General features: G+C 37.7%; 1 protein-coding gene and 1 long non-coding RNA gene across 3 annotated transcripts in view; one reads left to right on the forward strand and one right to left on the reverse strand.

Annotated features, from left to right (window-relative positions):
- Nucleotides 1-10,842, forward strand: part of LOC133648495 (uncharacterized) — a 22,178-nt gene extending 11,336 nt beyond the window's left edge. Inside the window, exon 4 of the long non-coding RNA XR_009825877.1 lies at nucleotides 10,338-10,842. This is a non-coding gene — a long non-coding RNA (uncharacterized LOC133648495). The remainder of the gene's footprint in view (nucleotides 1-10,337) is intronic.
- Nucleotides 9,796-13,206, reverse strand: LOC133648493 (transcription factor Sox-7-like). 2 transcript variants are annotated; one of them, XM_062044654.1, is made up of 2 exons: nucleotides 12,569-13,206; nucleotides 9,796-11,337 (listed from the first exon to the last, which is right to left on the reverse strand). In XM_062044654.1, exons 1-2 carry the CDS (start codon nucleotides 12,798-12,800, stop codon nucleotides 10,409-10,411), a joined length of 1,161 nt encoding a protein of 386 aa, XP_061900638.1. In that variant the 5' UTR covers nucleotides 12,801-13,206; the 3' UTR covers nucleotides 9,796-10,408. The 2 variants fall into 2 exon arrangements, with proteins under 2 accessions (XP_061900638.1, XP_061900639.1); XM_062044655.1 differs by lacking the exon at nucleotides 12,569-13,206 and adding an exon at nucleotides 12,382-12,391.
- Between the last annotated feature and the right edge of the window lie 4,911 nt (nucleotides 13,207-18,117).

Raw genomic sequence — 18,117 nt, forward strand, 5'->3', positions numbered from 1 at the left:
CACAGAATGTGACCTCCAAGGTGTGACGCGATGGACAGGGGTGTGTGCTTTTAGGACACACACAATCGCCAGACAGTCGGCCTCCTGCGAGCCTCTGGAGGACGCCGGCTTTAAAGCGACTTGAGAAAGCCGGCGGATGGATAATACTTTACACAGCTGTGAGAGAGCCACGTTACCTTGACAGTGTTTGCTGAGTTGGAGCGCCGAGGTTGTTTGTTTGCCAGAGGAAGTGACATGACGGCACAGGAGGAAATAGGAAACATAACAGACTACCTGACAGCCCCATTCCACTGGCTTGACCTGAGCCTGGAACCCTGCCAGGCGGCAATCAGGGAGAGAAAAAACAAGAGGAGGCTCTTGTTTGTTCAGCCAACGTACTTTACTATCAACTTCAATTGCTGCAAAGTTCCCAACATTGGACTTCCCTGTGGACCCCTCTTTTACTACTTTGCAACTTTTTCAAGTGTCAAAGGTCCCACAGTTGTGTATTACACGTTTGTTGTAGGGCTGGACCAAGGGTCGGCAACCCAAAACGTTGAAAGAGCCATATTGGACCAAAAATACACAAAAAGAAGACTCAGTCGAAGTGGAGGGATGTTAATAAGACTGTGTTAATATGCGCCCTTTAAATGAAGCAACACATTTATCACACGAAATTGCACAAAAATAAACATACTAGATCAGGGGTCGGCAACCCAAAACATTGAAAGAGCCATATTGGACCAAAAATACACAAAACAAATCTGTCTGGAGCCGCAAAAAAATTAAAAGCCGTATATAAGTCTTATAATGAAGGCAACACATGACGTAAGTGTCTATATTAGCTATAATAGCCTACTATCAAAATGACTATGCGTCGCAGATCTTTGTTGACAGAAATGTTGAAATTTAATATTTATTCTACACATTTTTTACAACATTAGAAACCATTAGTAAATCAGAGGCTACTCAGAAGGTAAGGTAACTCCTGAAAATTACTGTCATTTAATGGCCAAAGGTATAGATGTGTGTGTCCAAGTTAAAGGAAACGACAGGCTGTCTTTTCTTAATAGATTTATTACAATCTTTGGCAAGCTGGGTAACGTTTGCTGTGGTCTGGAACAACATGGCACACAAACAACTAACTGAAATGTAGCCAATATTACATACAGATAATGTGTCATGAGACATGCAAAACTAAATTATATACAAAGTGGATAAAAGTAAAGGAAATTCAATGACCTCAAATATACCTACAAATGAGGCATAATGATGCAATATGTACATACAGCTAGCCTAAATAGCTTGCAGTCATGCACTGACCAAATATGCCTGATTATCACTCCACACAAGTCAATAACAAAAATGAGACAAAGAAGGAGTGGAAGATTTTACATGTAAACAAACTGTTGCGTCACGGTCCACACTATGGTGAGTTGAAGAACCGCCGAAATTAGTAGGACAAAACGATGTTCACCAAATAGTCTCATCAGTGAAGCATACACACAAACATATTAAACAGTGGGTTTTCTAACAATTGGGAAGGTTTGTGTCATGTTTGTCCTCAAACAAAAAACATACTAAAACAAAAAAAATATTCCCCCCCCCTATCTTTTTCCATTTTCAATCGTTTTTTAAAAATGCTCCAGGGAGCCACTAGGGCGGCACTAAAGAGCCGCATGCGGCAAAAATAACTGTTTTAATTGATTTTAAAATCAAGATTAATAAACATGAACATTCATTCTTTAGAAAACATGAGTATTTTTTGAACAATCAAATCTCAACCTAAGAAGAACAACCCAAAATAAATTATTAACGAGTAAATATATAATTGATTGACGATATCCCGCCTTTCTTATCAACTGTAGGCTGCCTTTTTTCACTTTGGCTCCTAGTTTGCAGCCCCTGCAGGTAAGATTTCTGCATCCCCTGTGCTTTGACAGCTTGGAACACACTAACTACCCCTTTAATGGCATTCAATTTTTCACGGTTTACCTGACACATGAAACCTGACTAATTCGGGGGGTGCACTATCCACTTTATCCGTCAGGTGGCAGTAGTGTTGAATATCTTAAAATGTGTTTTGTGGCAATTCCAACTTTGACCACAGCGTCAGTTGCTATGTGGAGTGGCGCTTTCCATCATTTTCAGCAGACTGCATTGCAAAATGGTTACATCCCCCCTCCTCCTCTAACGAAAGATCCACCCAGGAATGGGGCCACATGAATCCTTTCCCTTTTCCTGTTAATGTACTGAACAGCTGAGAAGCTCACACTTTTCTTTTTCCTTCATTGTGATGTTGAATGGAGATGAGTGATTTGGGATAGTGGCCCTGTGTCAACAAATGGGAGCATCAACCATGTCGAGCCCTTTGAAATTTGTCGGGATTTTTTTTCCAAATTCCAATTTTTGGTTTCCATTTTTACCATCTACCCAGGGTTGTCCAAACGTTTCCTACCGAGGGCTGCAAATGAAAAAACAAAAAAAATATGGGGGGCACTTTGATACATTTTGTACATAAATAATGTTACAATCAACTCAGTATGTACTAGGGCTGTACGGTATAGTATCGCGGTACTAATGAATCAAAACGGTACTACTCTGTTTGAAAAGTACCTGTTCTGGTGTTCTGGTGTCTATATATCATTATAATCATATTCATTTTTTGCTCATAATGTTAACCAAACAGTTTTGAAGTAATACTGGACCAGGGCGGCAAAAACATGCAATTAAATGATCAAAATATTCGTTTTAGATTCATTTTATCCACACTGTCTGTGCAGTTCTGTACCAAGAGGGGGCGGCATATCTAGTCTGGTGATGGAAAGGCGTTCCAAGTACAATTAGTCATCTACCCATTACTCTAAAACTAATGGATATTATAGGAAATGATTGCCAGATTCATTTTCAGGAGCAAAAAGTACATCCTGTTCTGTCTCCCTGTAATGTTTGTCTGATCTTGAATGGGATTGTGCTGAAAATTGTAATTTTCCCTCAGGGATTAATAAAGTATTTCTGATTCAGATTTCTGATTTCTGATAAAAAGAACTTGTTAGTGAAATTTCAGTAATTGTGACGCTATGGGTCCTTTCAGTAAATCTCATTACCTGCTGCCATGTTCCTTTGAGAACCAGCGTCCTCTGCAGTGGACATTGGTGTCTTGCATAACAGGAGTATTTTTTCAGATTTTTTAAAACTTTGACAAGCCTACTAGCCAAGGTGCTCCAATCTCAGTCAGAAGGGTTGTTTAGTCTCGGGTAAGAGCCCAGGTGTGTGCAGGGCTGGACCGCGCTGGATACAATGGTAAACCTCAAGGCAAGAGCCAAGTCTATAGGTACATTGTAGGTCCTGTGCCTACATACATATACACACACACACACACACACACACACACACACACACACACACACATATATATATATATATATATATATATATATATATATATATATATATATATATATATATATATATATATATATATATACCGTATTTTTCGGACTATAAGTCAGTTTTTTTCATAGTTTGGCCGGGGATGCGACTTATACTCAGGAGCGACTTATGTGTGAAATTATTAAAACATTACCGTAAAATATCAAATAATATTATTTAGCTCATTCACGTAAGAGACTAGACGTATAAGATTTCATGGGATTTAGCGATTAGGAGTGACAGATTGTTTGGTAAACGTATAGCATGTTCTATATGTTATAGTTATTTGAATGACTCTTACCATAATATGTTACGTTAACATACCAGGCACGTTCTCAGTTGGTTATTTATGCCTCATATAACGTACACTTATTCTGCCTGTTGTTCACTATTCTTTATTTATTTTAAATTGCCTTTCAGATGTCTATTCTTGGTGTTGGGTTTTATCAATCAATCAATCAATCAATGTTTATTTATATAGCCCTAAATCACAAGTGTCTCAAAGGGCTGTACAAGCCACAACGACATCCTCGGTACAGAGCCCACATACGGGCAAGGAAAACTCACCCCAGTGGGAAAAATGCGACTTATACTCCAGTGCGACTTATACTCCGAAAAATACGGTATATATATATATACTGTGTGTGTGTGTATATATATATATATATATATATATATATATATATATATATATATATATATATATATATATATATATATATATATATATATATATATATATATATATATATATATATATATATATATGTATGTATGTGTGGGAAAAAATCACAAGACTATTTCATCTCTACAGGCCTGTTTCATGAGGGGTTTCCTCAATCCTCAGGAGAAAAATCTCCTGAGGATGGAGGAAACCCCTCATGAAACAGGCCTGTAGAGATGAAATAGTCTTGTGATTTTTTCCCACACATACATATTACGCTCTACCACGGTATCGAGCACTATTTTTTGGATAATCTAATTAAGACATATATATATATATATATATATATATATATATATATATATATATATATATATATATATATATATATATATATATATATATATATATATATATATATATATATATGCAGTTTACAGGGCCTTACTTTTTCCACATTTTGTTATGTTACAATCTTAATCCAAAATTGAATTAATTCATGTTTGTCGTGGATGGATAGGACTTTTTTTTAAAGTATTCACAGCTTTTGCTCAATACTTTGTTGATGTAACTTTGGCAGAAATTACAGCCTCAAGTCTTTTTGAATACGATGCCACAAGCTTGGCACACCTATCTTTGGGCAGTTTCCCCCATTCCTCTTTGCAGGACCTCTAAACCTCCATCAGGTTGGATGGGGAGCGTTGGTTTTCATCCAGGATGTCTCTGTACATTGCTGCATTCATCTTAGTCTACTCAGGGAGGTGACCAAGAACCCGATGGTCACTCTGTCAGAGCTACAGCATTCCTCTGTGGAGAGAAGAGAACCTTCAGGAAGGACAACCATCTCTGCAGCAATCCATCAATTAGGCCTGTAAGGTATAGACGGCCATATATATATATATATATATATATATATATATATATATATACTACCGTTCAAAAGTTTGGGGTCACCCAAACAATTTTGTGGAATAGCCTTCATTTCTAAGAACAAGAATAGACTGTCGAGTTTCAGATGAAAGTTCTCTTTTTCTGGCCATTTTGAGCGTTTAATTGACCCCACAAATGTGATGCTCCAGAAACTCAATCTGCTCAAAGGAAGGTCAGTTTTGTAGCTTCTGTAACGAGCAAAACTGTTTTCAGATGTGTGAACATGATTGCACAAGGGTTTTCTAATCATCAATTAGCCTTCTGAGCCAATGAGCAAACACATTGTACCATTAGAACACTGGAGTGATAGTTGCTGGAAATGGGCCTCTATACACCTATGTAGATATTGCACCAAAAACCAGACATTTGCATCTAGAATAGTCATTTACCACATTAGCAATGTATAGAGTTTATTTCTTTAAAGTTAAGGCTAGTTTAAAGTTATCTTCATTGAAAAGTACAGTGCTTTTCCTTCAAAAATAAGGACATTTCAATGTGACCCCAAACTTTTGAACGGTAGTGTATATATATATATATATATATATATATATATATATATATATATATATATATATATATATATATATATATATATATATATATATATATATATATATATATATATATATATATATAATCAGTGGCGTGCAGTCACTAGAGGCAGGGGAGGCAGGGCCTCACCTGCCATCATGAAAAGAAAAAAAAAATAATTAAATTGTTATATGTATCCAGTGATTATACTAAAGTTATTTTCCATTTAACTTCACCAGTTTTAGATTATTTTTATTTTTATTTTCACATTTGCCGTTCAAATACTGAGAAGAGACGGTGCGGTGATCAGCAGCCAGTTGAGGCACGTCACTGATTTGTGCCTCACCATGGATTGCGACTCGGCTAACTGCTGGCCTGCTGTGCAGTGAGACCGTATTGCTATATGAATTATATTATACATTTCCATAGTTTAGTTAGCTGAGGTATATAATGTACAGTGTATTTTGTCAACAACTGTATGTGTGTAACGTATTTTTAGTGCTGAGCGATCATAAATCTGCTGCGGAGACGCACTGTGTGAGGCTCGTATCATAACCCCGCCTCCTGGTGCCAAGCACCTCCGCCGCAGAATGCACCGCCCGACGGGAGCGCCACACCAACCAAAGCCCACACCCAAACCCTCCACGTGCAAGACCGAATCCACCCAAAAAAAGTCACTTAACAAGAAGCCAAAAAGTGCAAAAACAACAATGCAGGAGCCGCGAACGACCGCAGGGACACAACATTAGGTACACCTGCACTGCAGGTTCATATGTTTTTAAATTTGACTGTGATGATGCAGTCGTGCCTCACCAGACATTAACCTCACCACTGATATATATATATATATATATATATATATATATATATATATATATATATATATATATATATATATATATATATATATATATATATATATATATATATATATATATATATATATATACCGGTATATATAGATAGATGGATAGATTTTTAACTCATTGTGGCTCCCGAGTCAAAACATTTGGGCGTCGCTTCTGTACAAAATGCGTCAATAATCGATTTATAATCGAATTGTAGTCCATGAATTGGAGTCAAATCGTGAGGTGCCATGTTTTTCAACCAATCTTTCTCAAATGTCCTTGTCGGTCCCCTTGAAGGTGTGGTGCTAAACACCCTGAAGGTACATTGGGTGTTTTTTAAAGGTGTGTGAGAAATTGGCGTTTTGGTTCCTAGAGCCAACACAAGTCTCAGTAAAAAAAAAAAAAAGCCTACAGATTTGCATGAAATGAATTAGAAAAGGATCTGAGGCTACACTGATCCCTTCGGGGGAATTTCAGGCCATTTTAAAGGATGGAAAAGCTGTTTGTTTTGGGCACTGTACTTGGTTTTATTGAAACATGTTATTTCTTACCTACACGTGTTTTTACGTTTATGTTAGTAAATTTTTATTTTTAACTATAGTGTGCGACTGCTTCTGGTTGTTGTTGTTCTATTTATTTGTAAAACCTGTTTTTACTGCCCACTTGGAAAGGTCACTCTTGCAAAAGAGATCCTGATCTCAATTAGTTTTTTACCTGGTTAAATAAAGGAAAATGAACTATCGAATCAATCCGTATCATGTGGTGTATTTGTCCGCAAAATAATAGCACCGACAACAAGGCACAGGTGCATGCTGTGACACATTTGCATTGTTTTGTCTGTAGAGCAGTGGTTCTTAACCTTGTTGGAGGTACCGAACCCCACCAGTTTCATATGCACATTCACCGAACCCTTCTTAAGTGAAAAATAAAATGTTGTTTTTTTTCAAATTCAAGACAAAGTTATGTGCATGAACTTCACCTTTTTCAAAGAACAAAACCAACACAGTGCATGAACTTACAACAAATTACACACATGCAAATCAGATGGAAAATTAGAGGGAACATCGTTTGGGGGTATTCATAATCAGTGTTGGGACTAACGCGTTACTAGGTAACGCGTTACTGTAACGCCGTTAGTTTCGGCGGTAACTAGTAATCTAACGCGTTATTTTTTTATATACAGTAACTCAGTTACCGTTACTGCATGATGCGTTACTGCGTTATTTTACGTTATTTTTTTGTAGTATCGGCTAGAAACTGAAGATCTGAGTGTGTTTTATTGGAGCGCTCCGGTGGAAAAGAAGAGGCGTGCTTTCCCCCACCCACCGAAAGCACGCCTCCCCGCAGGGGAGACGTTCCTCCAGAGCCGTACTTCGGGTCTAACAACCTTCACTTTACCCGGAAGAGGGTCTTTACAGCTGAGGGTGAATGACGAGCCCGGCGGTTTGTTGCAACTTTGTGACTTTATTGCACGCAGCCATCCACCAAGCTAGAGCACCTACACGCACTCACTGTCGCCGCTCCCTCACCTCTCTCGCCCACTCACTCACTGACGTCACTCACCTCTTATGCTGTCTTATCTTAAAGGGCCACACACACACACACACACATACGCTACTCTCATAACAACTAACAAGACATCATGGCGAAGCCAGAAGTCAAGTTTTTTAACATGGAGACATTCTCAATACTTTTCTTTTGTCGAGCACAAAGAAAATAACATTTTAGTTAAATGTAAGTTGTGTCTTGGATCAAAGATCCTATCTACTTAAGAGTTAAAGTTAAAGTGCCATTATGTTGCAGCTATTTAAAATAGTTTTGTCAATTTTTTCTGGCCTGAAATAAATTGGCCCTTTGAAACATATCTTTATCTTTGTGTGTTGTGTGTAGACCACATTGTTTGTGTGTTGTATGTAGACCACATTGTTTGTGTGTTGTATGTAGACCACATTGTTTGTGTGTTGTATGTAGACCACATTGTTTGTGTGTTGTATGTAGACCACATTGTTTGTGTGTTGTATGTAGACCACATTGTTTGTGTGTTGTATGTAGACCAAATTGTTTGTGTGTTGTATGTAGACCACATTGTTTGTGTGTTGTATGTAGACCACATTGTTTGTGTGTTGTAAGTAGACCACATTGTTTGTGTGTTGTATGTAGACCACATTGTTTGTGTGTTGTAAGTAGACCACATTGTTTGTGTGTTGTATGTAGACCACATTGTTTGTGTGTTGTAAGTAGACCACATTGTTTGTGTGTTGTATGTAGACCACATTGTTTGTGTGTTGTATGTAGACCACATTGTTTGTGTGTTGTAAGTAGACCACATTGTTTGTGTGTTGTATGTAGACCACATTGTTTGTGTGTTGTAAGTACACCACATTGTTTGTGTGTTGTATGTAGACCACATTGCTTTCTGAGTTCAGTGATGCAAATGCATGTCAAGTTGATCAACAGATGGTATTATTCTCCAGTGCAATAACAGTACTGAAATGAAGGCTAAAAGGGCATTAATGGGAGCCTTAAAAAAAGGGGGGGGAAAAGAAGTAACTAAATAGTTACTTTTCACAGTAACGCATTACTTTTTGGTGTAAGTAACTGAGTTAGTAACTGAGTTACTTTTGAAATAAAGTAACTAGTAATTGTAAGTAGTTACTGGTTTTCAGTAACTAACCCAACACTGTTCATAATACGCCGATAGGGAGAAGTTATTTACACAATGAGTCGGGTGTGTCTTGACCTCCGCCGAACCCCTGAGGCCGACTCACCGAACCCCTAGGGTTCGATCGAACCCGGGTTAAGAACCACTGCTGTAGAGGTTCCTGACGTAAGACTTTCAGTAAAAGGACGCTTGTTTGTTCTTGACTGGATGGATGGGACTCGCTAACATGCACCAAGGGAGTCTGCTGGTGGGACCTCCGGAGCTGACCACCAATATTGCCACCATGCCCGGGGGCAGTACTCTGACCCCGCCTCTAAATGGAGCGTCCACCCAGGGGTAGGAAAGGTAATGATGTCACCCTGAAGGATGGCGCTGCACACATGATGAATGTTGTCACATCACTCATGTTTAAAATAAATATGAGCGTGCTTTCAAAGCCTCGACACAGCGGTACACTTTCCTCGGAATAGCAGCATGACCACATCGCTCTGGTTCTTTAATGGCGGGTCCAGCCAGGCCCAAACATCCTGACATGGAGAGCTTCCCCCCTACACACACACACACAAGCCCTTACACACCTTATCAGGCAGGAAACACTGCTCCTCCGCCACATCCTCTTTACAAGAAGCACGACTCAAGCCTTCCCAAAAAACGCAGGAAGACCAGCCAGGATTTGTCAAAAAGCCCCCCGAATTCCTTCTGTAAGAAAAAAAAAGGAGGAAAAAATGTGTATAAAAGGAGGCCCTGCCTGTTTTTCCCGTATTTTATTTATTTATGTACACTGAGATTATGAAAGGTCTGCATCAGCAAGATAGACGCGTACATGAAGAACGGCACAAAAGCAGGGTGGTGGGATGGAGGCGGTCTAATCCTCTTCAAAGAGCATGATGATGATATTAAGGTGTGGGCGTGCAGCACGACAACATGTCTACCTTTTACTTATTTGCCTTTATTCAGGACTCTTGCGCTTTGTACAGGACACCGAAAATGTGAAATTTCAAAGAAAGAAAGAAAAAATGCTACTTTCCATTATCCACAATTTTCAAAACCAGCATACATTAATACTGCAGCTTAAATTATTGTGTCTTTATAGAGGTTGTGATTATAATATAGTTTATATTATTTCATAGGAAGCATTGACAAAAACAATTACAATGACTCCCACAGTGGAGCGCCGGGATTGAATTAAATTAGCGTCTGTACACGTCTTTAGTGGTTCTACATTTACAAGTACTGTTTTGAAATGTACTGGTGGTCCCCCTGAGGTGTCTTAATTGAGTGTTCCTTTCAGGTTCTGCTCCTAGTCTGGTGGCACCCTCTCAATCAGACTTCTTGAAAGCGTCTCTGATCGCCGGGGCCGTCTCATGAGATGCCGTAGTTGTTGTAGTAGGCGGCGGTGGCGTCGGCCAGCACCGAGATGAGACTGGTCTCCGTGGTGCTACTGGGACACGTCAAGGTGGAGACGGGGGAGGAGGCGGAGGACACCTGGACGTGGCCCGTGACCGTGACCTGCTCGGCATGGAAGCCGCCCCCGGTGGAGTTCAGGTACTGGTCAAACTCGTCGCGGTCCACCTCGCCCAGGAGTTCGGCCTGACTCAGCTGGTCCAGCGTCTCCAGGTGAGCCTGCGTCTCCGGGGGCGGGGACAGCTGCCCTAGGTGGCCTTGATGGTGGAGGTGAATTTGAGGGAAGTGGGAGGGACTGTAGTAAGAGAAAGGAGTTATCAGTCCTTGGCCGCCGCCGCCGCCACCTGTAGGGACCATGTGGGGCATGTGTGCGCCACCACAATGGATTTGGGTCTGGGTGTAGTCCATGTGGTATGGTGGCGGGCTGCTCATGTGACTTGGGTGCGGCTCCTCAGGATGTTGATAATAGGAAGGGGGTACGTGCTCGTGGTCCACAGCGTCCAAGGGGGACATCTCCGGCGGGGTGGGCAGGCCGTAGGGGTAGGTGTCGAAACTGTTTGACGCGGCGGGGTCTCGGAAGCTTCGCACGCCAGGCAGAGCGGGGCTCGGGCTGGAGAAGCCGTTGCGGACGCCCACAGGGCTGCCCCCGGCCTTTTCCAGGGGGCGGCAGAGGGCACGCTGCTCGGGAAGGGAGTTCTGGTCGGGTCCCGCCAGGCCGCCCAGGAGGAACCCGGGATCCACGCGCTTGCAGATGCGCTTCAGCTGCTTCTTGCGGCGAGGGCGGTACTTGTAGTTGGGATAGTCCTGCATGTGCTGCACGCGCAGACGCTCCGCTTCCTCCACGTAGGGACGCTTTTGGGGAGGGGTTAGGGCCTTCCACGACTTGCCTGTACATCACCACAATAAAGAAAAAAAACACATTATTTATTTTAAAAAGTGACATATTGTTTCAAAGTTGAACATGTTTTTTCGCATTTGCATTCAAAACTGCATTAGGATGTTAAGCCTTTTAAGTGCAAGACAAGACATGTTATCCATAAAAGTATTAAAGCGCTGCAATATCGCAATGGAATTGGGTTCATGTTTAGAGCTTCAAATTAAAGAATGAATTCACGTGAACAAGAAATTCCAAATATTTGTGCAAGTTGGAAGTTGACAACTTTAAGCTTTGATTTGCACGTTTGTTGTCAAATGAAACCAGAGGGCACAAGTTTGAAACATTCTTTATTTTTAAAAGTGACATATTGTTTCAAAGTTGAACATGTTTTTCTAACATTCACATTCAGAACTGCATTATGTTAAGCTTCTTAAGTGCAACCAAGACATGTTATCCATAAACGTATTAAAGCGCTGCAATATAGCAATGGAATTGGGTTCATGTTTAGAGCTTAAAATTAAAGAATGAATTCACGTGAACAACAAATTCCCAATATTTTTTTTTTAATTGTTAGTTGACAACTTTAAGCTTTGATTTGCAAGTTTGTTGTAAAATGAAACATGAGAGCACAAGTTTGATTTTTAATTACATTTTAATAAATTATTTTATTCCAGACTGCACATTAGAAGAAGAAAAAAAACTCAATGTATATATAACTCACAAAAAAGATGTCCTATTACTTGAAATAGGCCTGCCTGTGTAGAGATAATTGTTTCCAATATAATATTGTAGTTTAATAATACTAATGATAACAATAATAATAATAGTTGTGATAATATTGTTGCTTACCCAGCATTTTGCTAAGACTGCACATTAGAAGAAGAAAAGAGTCAATTTATAACTCATAAAAAAGATGTCCTGTTACTTGCAATAGGCCTGGATTTGTAGAGATAATTGTTTTCAATATAATGATCAAAACAATCAAATATTGTAGTTTAATAATACTAATGATAATAATAATAATAATAATAGTTGTGATAATATTGTTGCTTACCCAGCATCTTGCTAAGACTGCACTTTAGAAGAAGAAAAAAGTCAACTAACTCATAAAAAATATGTCTGGTTACTTGAAATAGGCCTGGATTTGTAGAGATAATTGTTTCCAATATAATGATCAAAACAATATAATATTGTAGTTTAATAATAATAATAATAATAGTTGTGATAATATTGTTGCTTACCCAGCATCTTGCTAAGTTCGGCGTTGTGCAGGTCTGGGTTCTGGACGGCCAGCCGTTTCCTCTCGTCCTTGGCCCACACCATGAAGGCGTTCATGGGCCGCCTGATGCGGGGCTCCGGCGTCTTGTCCCCGGCTGCTCTGTGCGGGCCGTGCGCGTCCGCGACGTCGCCGTCCGCCGGGGGACACTCGAAGGACTCGGGCCAAGACGAGTACGCGCTGATGAGGGCAGCCATGTGCGCGCTCCTCGCCCGCCAAAGTTGCGCACAAGTTGAACTCTTTCACTCGGAGTGATGTCGAATTGGGGGGGGGGGGGGGGGAACCTTTTTACTTTAAAATGAGTTTTCAAAGAGATGCTCTAAGGATGTGCGAGAAGGAGATTTGGAGCTGAGGTTTGCGGATTGTGTTCCAGGATCTCCTCCAGCATGGAAGGGGCTTTATATTTGAGGAGGGGGGAGTCCAGCACGAACCCTGCGGGAATCTCGGCTCCTCCTCGATGCCTGCGAGTCCAGTGGAGGTGTGATCCAGCCCGACCCCACATCTACATTCTCCCTCACGTCTCCTTTGAAGGGTTGAAGGAATCTGTTTGGCGTGACACTCCTTCTTCGTGACGTGTGGACAAACTTATCAGACCTGTTCAGGTGTGTGTGTCAGCCAGGTGAGGTCAGCTTATTCAAACCCTATGAAGTCAAATCCTGTTGCTTAAAGTCAATCAAAAGCAGGCAAATGTTGACCAAAATATTGTCAGATATTTCCAATTATAAAAAACAACAACAGTTTTTCTATTAAACTAATTATTAGATAATTATAGTGCAATTAGTTAATTGTTTATTCTTTGAAACAATCTTATAAAAATATATATATATATATATATATATATATATATATATATATATATATATATATATATATATATATATATATATATATATACACTACCGTTCAAAAGTTTGGGGTCACCCAAACAATTTTGTGGAATAGCCTTCATTTCTAAGAACAAGAATAGACTGTCGAGTTTCAGACGAAAGTTCTCTTTTTCTGGCCATTTTGAGCGTTTAATTGACCCCACAAAAGTGATGCTCCAGAAACTCAATCTGCTCAAAGGAAGGTCAGTTTTGTAGCTTCTGTAACGAGCTAAACTGTTTTCAGATGTGTGAACATGATTGCACAAGGGTTTTCTAATCATCAATTAGCCTTCTGAGCCAATGAGCAAACACATTGTACCATTAGAACACTGGAGTGATAGTTGCTGGAAATGGGCCTCTATACACCTATGTAGATATTGCACCAAAAACCAGACATTTGCAGCTAGAATAGTCATTTACCACATTAGCAATGTATAGAGTGTATTTCTTTAATGTTAAGACTAGTTTAAAGTTATCTTCATTGAAAAGTACAGTGCTTTTTCTTCAAAAATAAGGACATTTCAATGTGACCCCAAACTTTTGAACGGTAGTGTATACATATATATATATATATATATATATATATATATATATATATATATATATATATATATATATATATATATATATATATATATATATATATATATATACGTACAGACATACATATGTGTATATACATATATACACATTATAAATATATGCATATATATACAGTACATGTGTATATATATACACACATATTGTATATACAATATATATATACTGTATATACATGTATATACACACACACACACACACACACACACGGTGGCAGAGGGGTTAGTGCATGTGCCTCACAATACAAAAGTCCTGAGTAGTCCTGAGTTCAATCCCGGGCTCGGGATCTTTCTGTGTGGAGTTTGCATGTCCTCCCTGTGACTGCGTGGGTTCCCTCCGGGTACTCCGGCTTCCTCCCACCTCCAAAGACATGCACCTGGGGATAGGCTGATTGGCCCTAGTGTGTGAATGTGAGTCTGAATGTTGTCTGTCTATGCGATGAGGTGGTGACTTGTCCAGGGTGTACCCTGCCTTCCACCCGATTGCAGCTGAGATAGGCTCCAGCGACCCCCCCAAGCGGTAGAAAATGGATGGACATATATATATATATATATATATATATATATATATATATATATATATATATATATATATATATATATATACACACAACCTGAGGGTTTCTGGTTCAATCCCCGGCTTCATCAATCCTAGCCACGCCCGTTGTGTCCTTGGGCAAGACACTTCACCCTTGCTCCTGATGGGTTGTTGGTTAGGGTCTTGCATGGCAGCTCCACAGTGTGTGAATGTGTGTGTGAATGGGTGAATGTGGAAATAGTATCAAAGCACTTTGAGTACCTTAAAGGTAGAAAAGCGCTATACAAGTTTAACCCATATATATATACATACATACATACATACATACATGGACACATATATATATATATATATATATATATATATATATATATATATATATATATATATATATATATATATATATATATATATATATATATATATATATATATATATACATACATACATAAATATATATATATACACATACATACCTATACATATATACATACATACATATACATACATACCTATACATATATATACATACATACCTATATATATATATATATATATATATATATATATATATATATATATATATACATACATACATACCTATACATATAAATACATACATACATATACATACATACATATACATATTTACACATACATATTTACATATACATACATACCTATATATATATATATATATATATACATACATACATACCTATACATATAAATACATACATACATATACATACATACATATACATATTTACACATACATATTTACACACATATATATATATATATATATATATATATATATATATATATATATATATATATATATATATATATATATATATATATATATATATATATATATGTATATATATATATATATATATATATATATATATATATATATATATATATATATATATATATATATATATATATATATATATATATATGTGGACTCTAACTAGTGTGCTCGCTGGCAAATTTCACCGACATTTTTTTTAATAAAACTTACCAAGTTGTGTGTAAATGACATGCATTCAAGTAGAATGTTTAAAATATGAAAAAAAAAACATTTGTTTCTTGGCTCATATAATGAAAACGTCGGAAATGCATTTATTTTATTTTATTTTAACCTGTGTTATTGTTGATCTAGATTAGGGGTGCCACAGTTGGCCAGACAAAGGGTGACTCCCAAGATGTATCACATCCTCATATTGACCTCTTTCAAGCACACAATCATCAAGTCAGCTGTTACAAGTGTGTGTTCATCTGGAGCCCAAAGATGCAGAGACGTCAGAAGTCACGTAGGTATATTTAGATTTCTTAAAAAAAAAAAAAAAAAAAAAATGGATATAGTTCTCATGCAGGGAACATGTAGGCACGTTTAGGAAGACAACAAAAATGACCCATCACAATCTGGCAAGGCTGGCTTAGGAGGCTTCCTGAATGGCAACCAGGGACAGGTGTGTCCTGATTGCCAATCAAAGACAAGAAGTGGTGGCAACTGGAGCCAAACAGGAAGTGGAAACAACAAATAGAAAGCTGGACAGGAAATAACAGAAAATACAAGAAACTACTAATAATTGTCATGTGAGGTCATGACTGCAAGGCTGACGAGTTGCCATCCATCACATATGACTAAGTTACGTATACAGTATATGGCAGTGTGGGACAACATGGTGCTGCTCTACGCTAAAATTGCGGAGTTTAGCCCAAGGCCGGTCGGCACATTTTCACTTTGAACCTTGCAGTCAGAAAGTTTGGGCACCCCTGTACAGATGTACTTTACAAAAGAAGAGTGTGGCGTACTTCTTTATTTGTAGTTAACTTAATTAAATGTGTTGATATATTTAGTGTTTGGTGCAACCGGACCAGATCAATAATTATTATTATTTTAGCCCAATTATTTGAACATTCTAGGAAGTAGTTCATTGTTTATTCTACTAAAAACATGTTTATATATTTTACTTTTTACAGATTTAATATTTTAGAAATTATGGGAATAAGCGGTAAACAATGGATGGATGGATGAATCTTTTGTATACATTTTTTGTACTCTTGTACTTTGTACGCTTTTTTTAGTTTCTTTGCATTATAAAAATTTGATGAATTCTTTTTCTGTTAAACAAATTATTTGATAATTATTGTAGTGATTATTTTCTAAGACAATAATACTCAACATTGCAGGAATAAGTTAATTCTTAACTCGATTGAACAATGTTTTTAATTACGTTTTAATCCATTTTAATTGAATTTTTTAAAACAAAGAACTCATTAATCATTGTTAATGCTAATTTTAAGAATTGTATTATTTTTTGTATTCATTTTTGTAATTTATTTTTAGTTTCTTGGCTGATTTTGTGAAAATATTAGGAATTATTTCATTTATTTTTCTATTAGAAACGCTTTTTAATAATCATTTTGATGATTATTTTCTAGGCCATATAATGACCAGTCCGGGAATTAGTTAATTTTGTACTCTATAAACCAATCAATATTTGAGATTTATATATATATATATATATATATATATACATACATATATATATATATATATATACATATATATTACATTTTTAAAATTGTAGCAAAGTTTAGAAACTGTTTAATATTGTTGTATTATTATAAAAAATGATAGGACTTTCTTTTTTTCTATTTCTATTAAACAAATTATTAGATTATTATTGTAGTAATTATTTTCTAGGTTAAGCATAATGAACATTTCAGGAATTTGTTCAACCTTTACTCTATTAAACAATTCTTTGTCTATAGAATTTTTTGGGGGAAAAAAATATTTTTTTTTTTTTAGGAATTTTAGTGTTTTATTTTTGCAAATGTTTTATTTATGCGGCAAATTTTATGAAAATGTTTGGAATTTTTTTTTTTTTCCTAGAAGATCAAACAGCGTCTAGAAGATTATACTTGTCTTACACTACCAGGAAATGTATATGATATTATTTGGAATGTTTCTTATGTCCTGTTTTAATGGACATTTGTACACCTTTGGTCAAGAAGGCGCAAATATTGAACTCTGTCAGATCATTCCCAATTTAACTTGAATAATCCAGAATTAGTGGTTAAGTTCTTTTTGTTAGAATTAAAGTTAAAGTACCACTGATAGTCACACACACAAACACACACACACACACACACACACACCAGGTGTGGTGAAATTAACCTCTGCATTTGACCCATCCCCTTGATCCACCCCCTGGGAGGTGAGGGGAGCAGTGAGCAGCAGCGGTGGCCGCGCCCGGGAATCATTTTGGTGATTTAACCCCCAATTCCAACCCTTGATGCTGAGTGCCAAGCAGGGAGGTAATGGCTCCCATTTTTATAGTCTTTGGTATGACTCGGCCGGGGTTTGAACTCACAACCTACGGACACTCGAACCACAAGGCCGCTGAGCAGGCTTGTTAACACTTGTTTCACTGTTTCCACACCAAATAATATGAATTGTGGTTAACTTATTTGTGCACCTGTATGACCACGA

This window comes from Entelurus aequoreus, linkage group LG04 (assembly GCF_033978785.1).
Source record: "Entelurus aequoreus isolate RoL-2023_Sb linkage group LG04, RoL_Eaeq_v1.1, whole genome shotgun sequence".
Classification (NCBI taxonomy): Eukaryota; Metazoa; Chordata; class Actinopteri; order Syngnathiformes; family Syngnathidae; genus Entelurus; species Entelurus aequoreus.

Bases quoted from the DNA above. Each gene is read 5' to 3' on its own strand.
- LOC133648493 (XM_062044654.1), bottom strand. From the start codon at position 12,800: ATGGCTGCCCTCATCAGCGCGTACTCGTCTTGGCCCGAGTCCTTCGAG. The intron at 11,338-12,568 runs GTAAGCAACAAT...GGTGATGTACAG, and splicing joins CGAACTTAGCAAGATGCTGG to GCAAGTCGTGGAAGGCCCTA.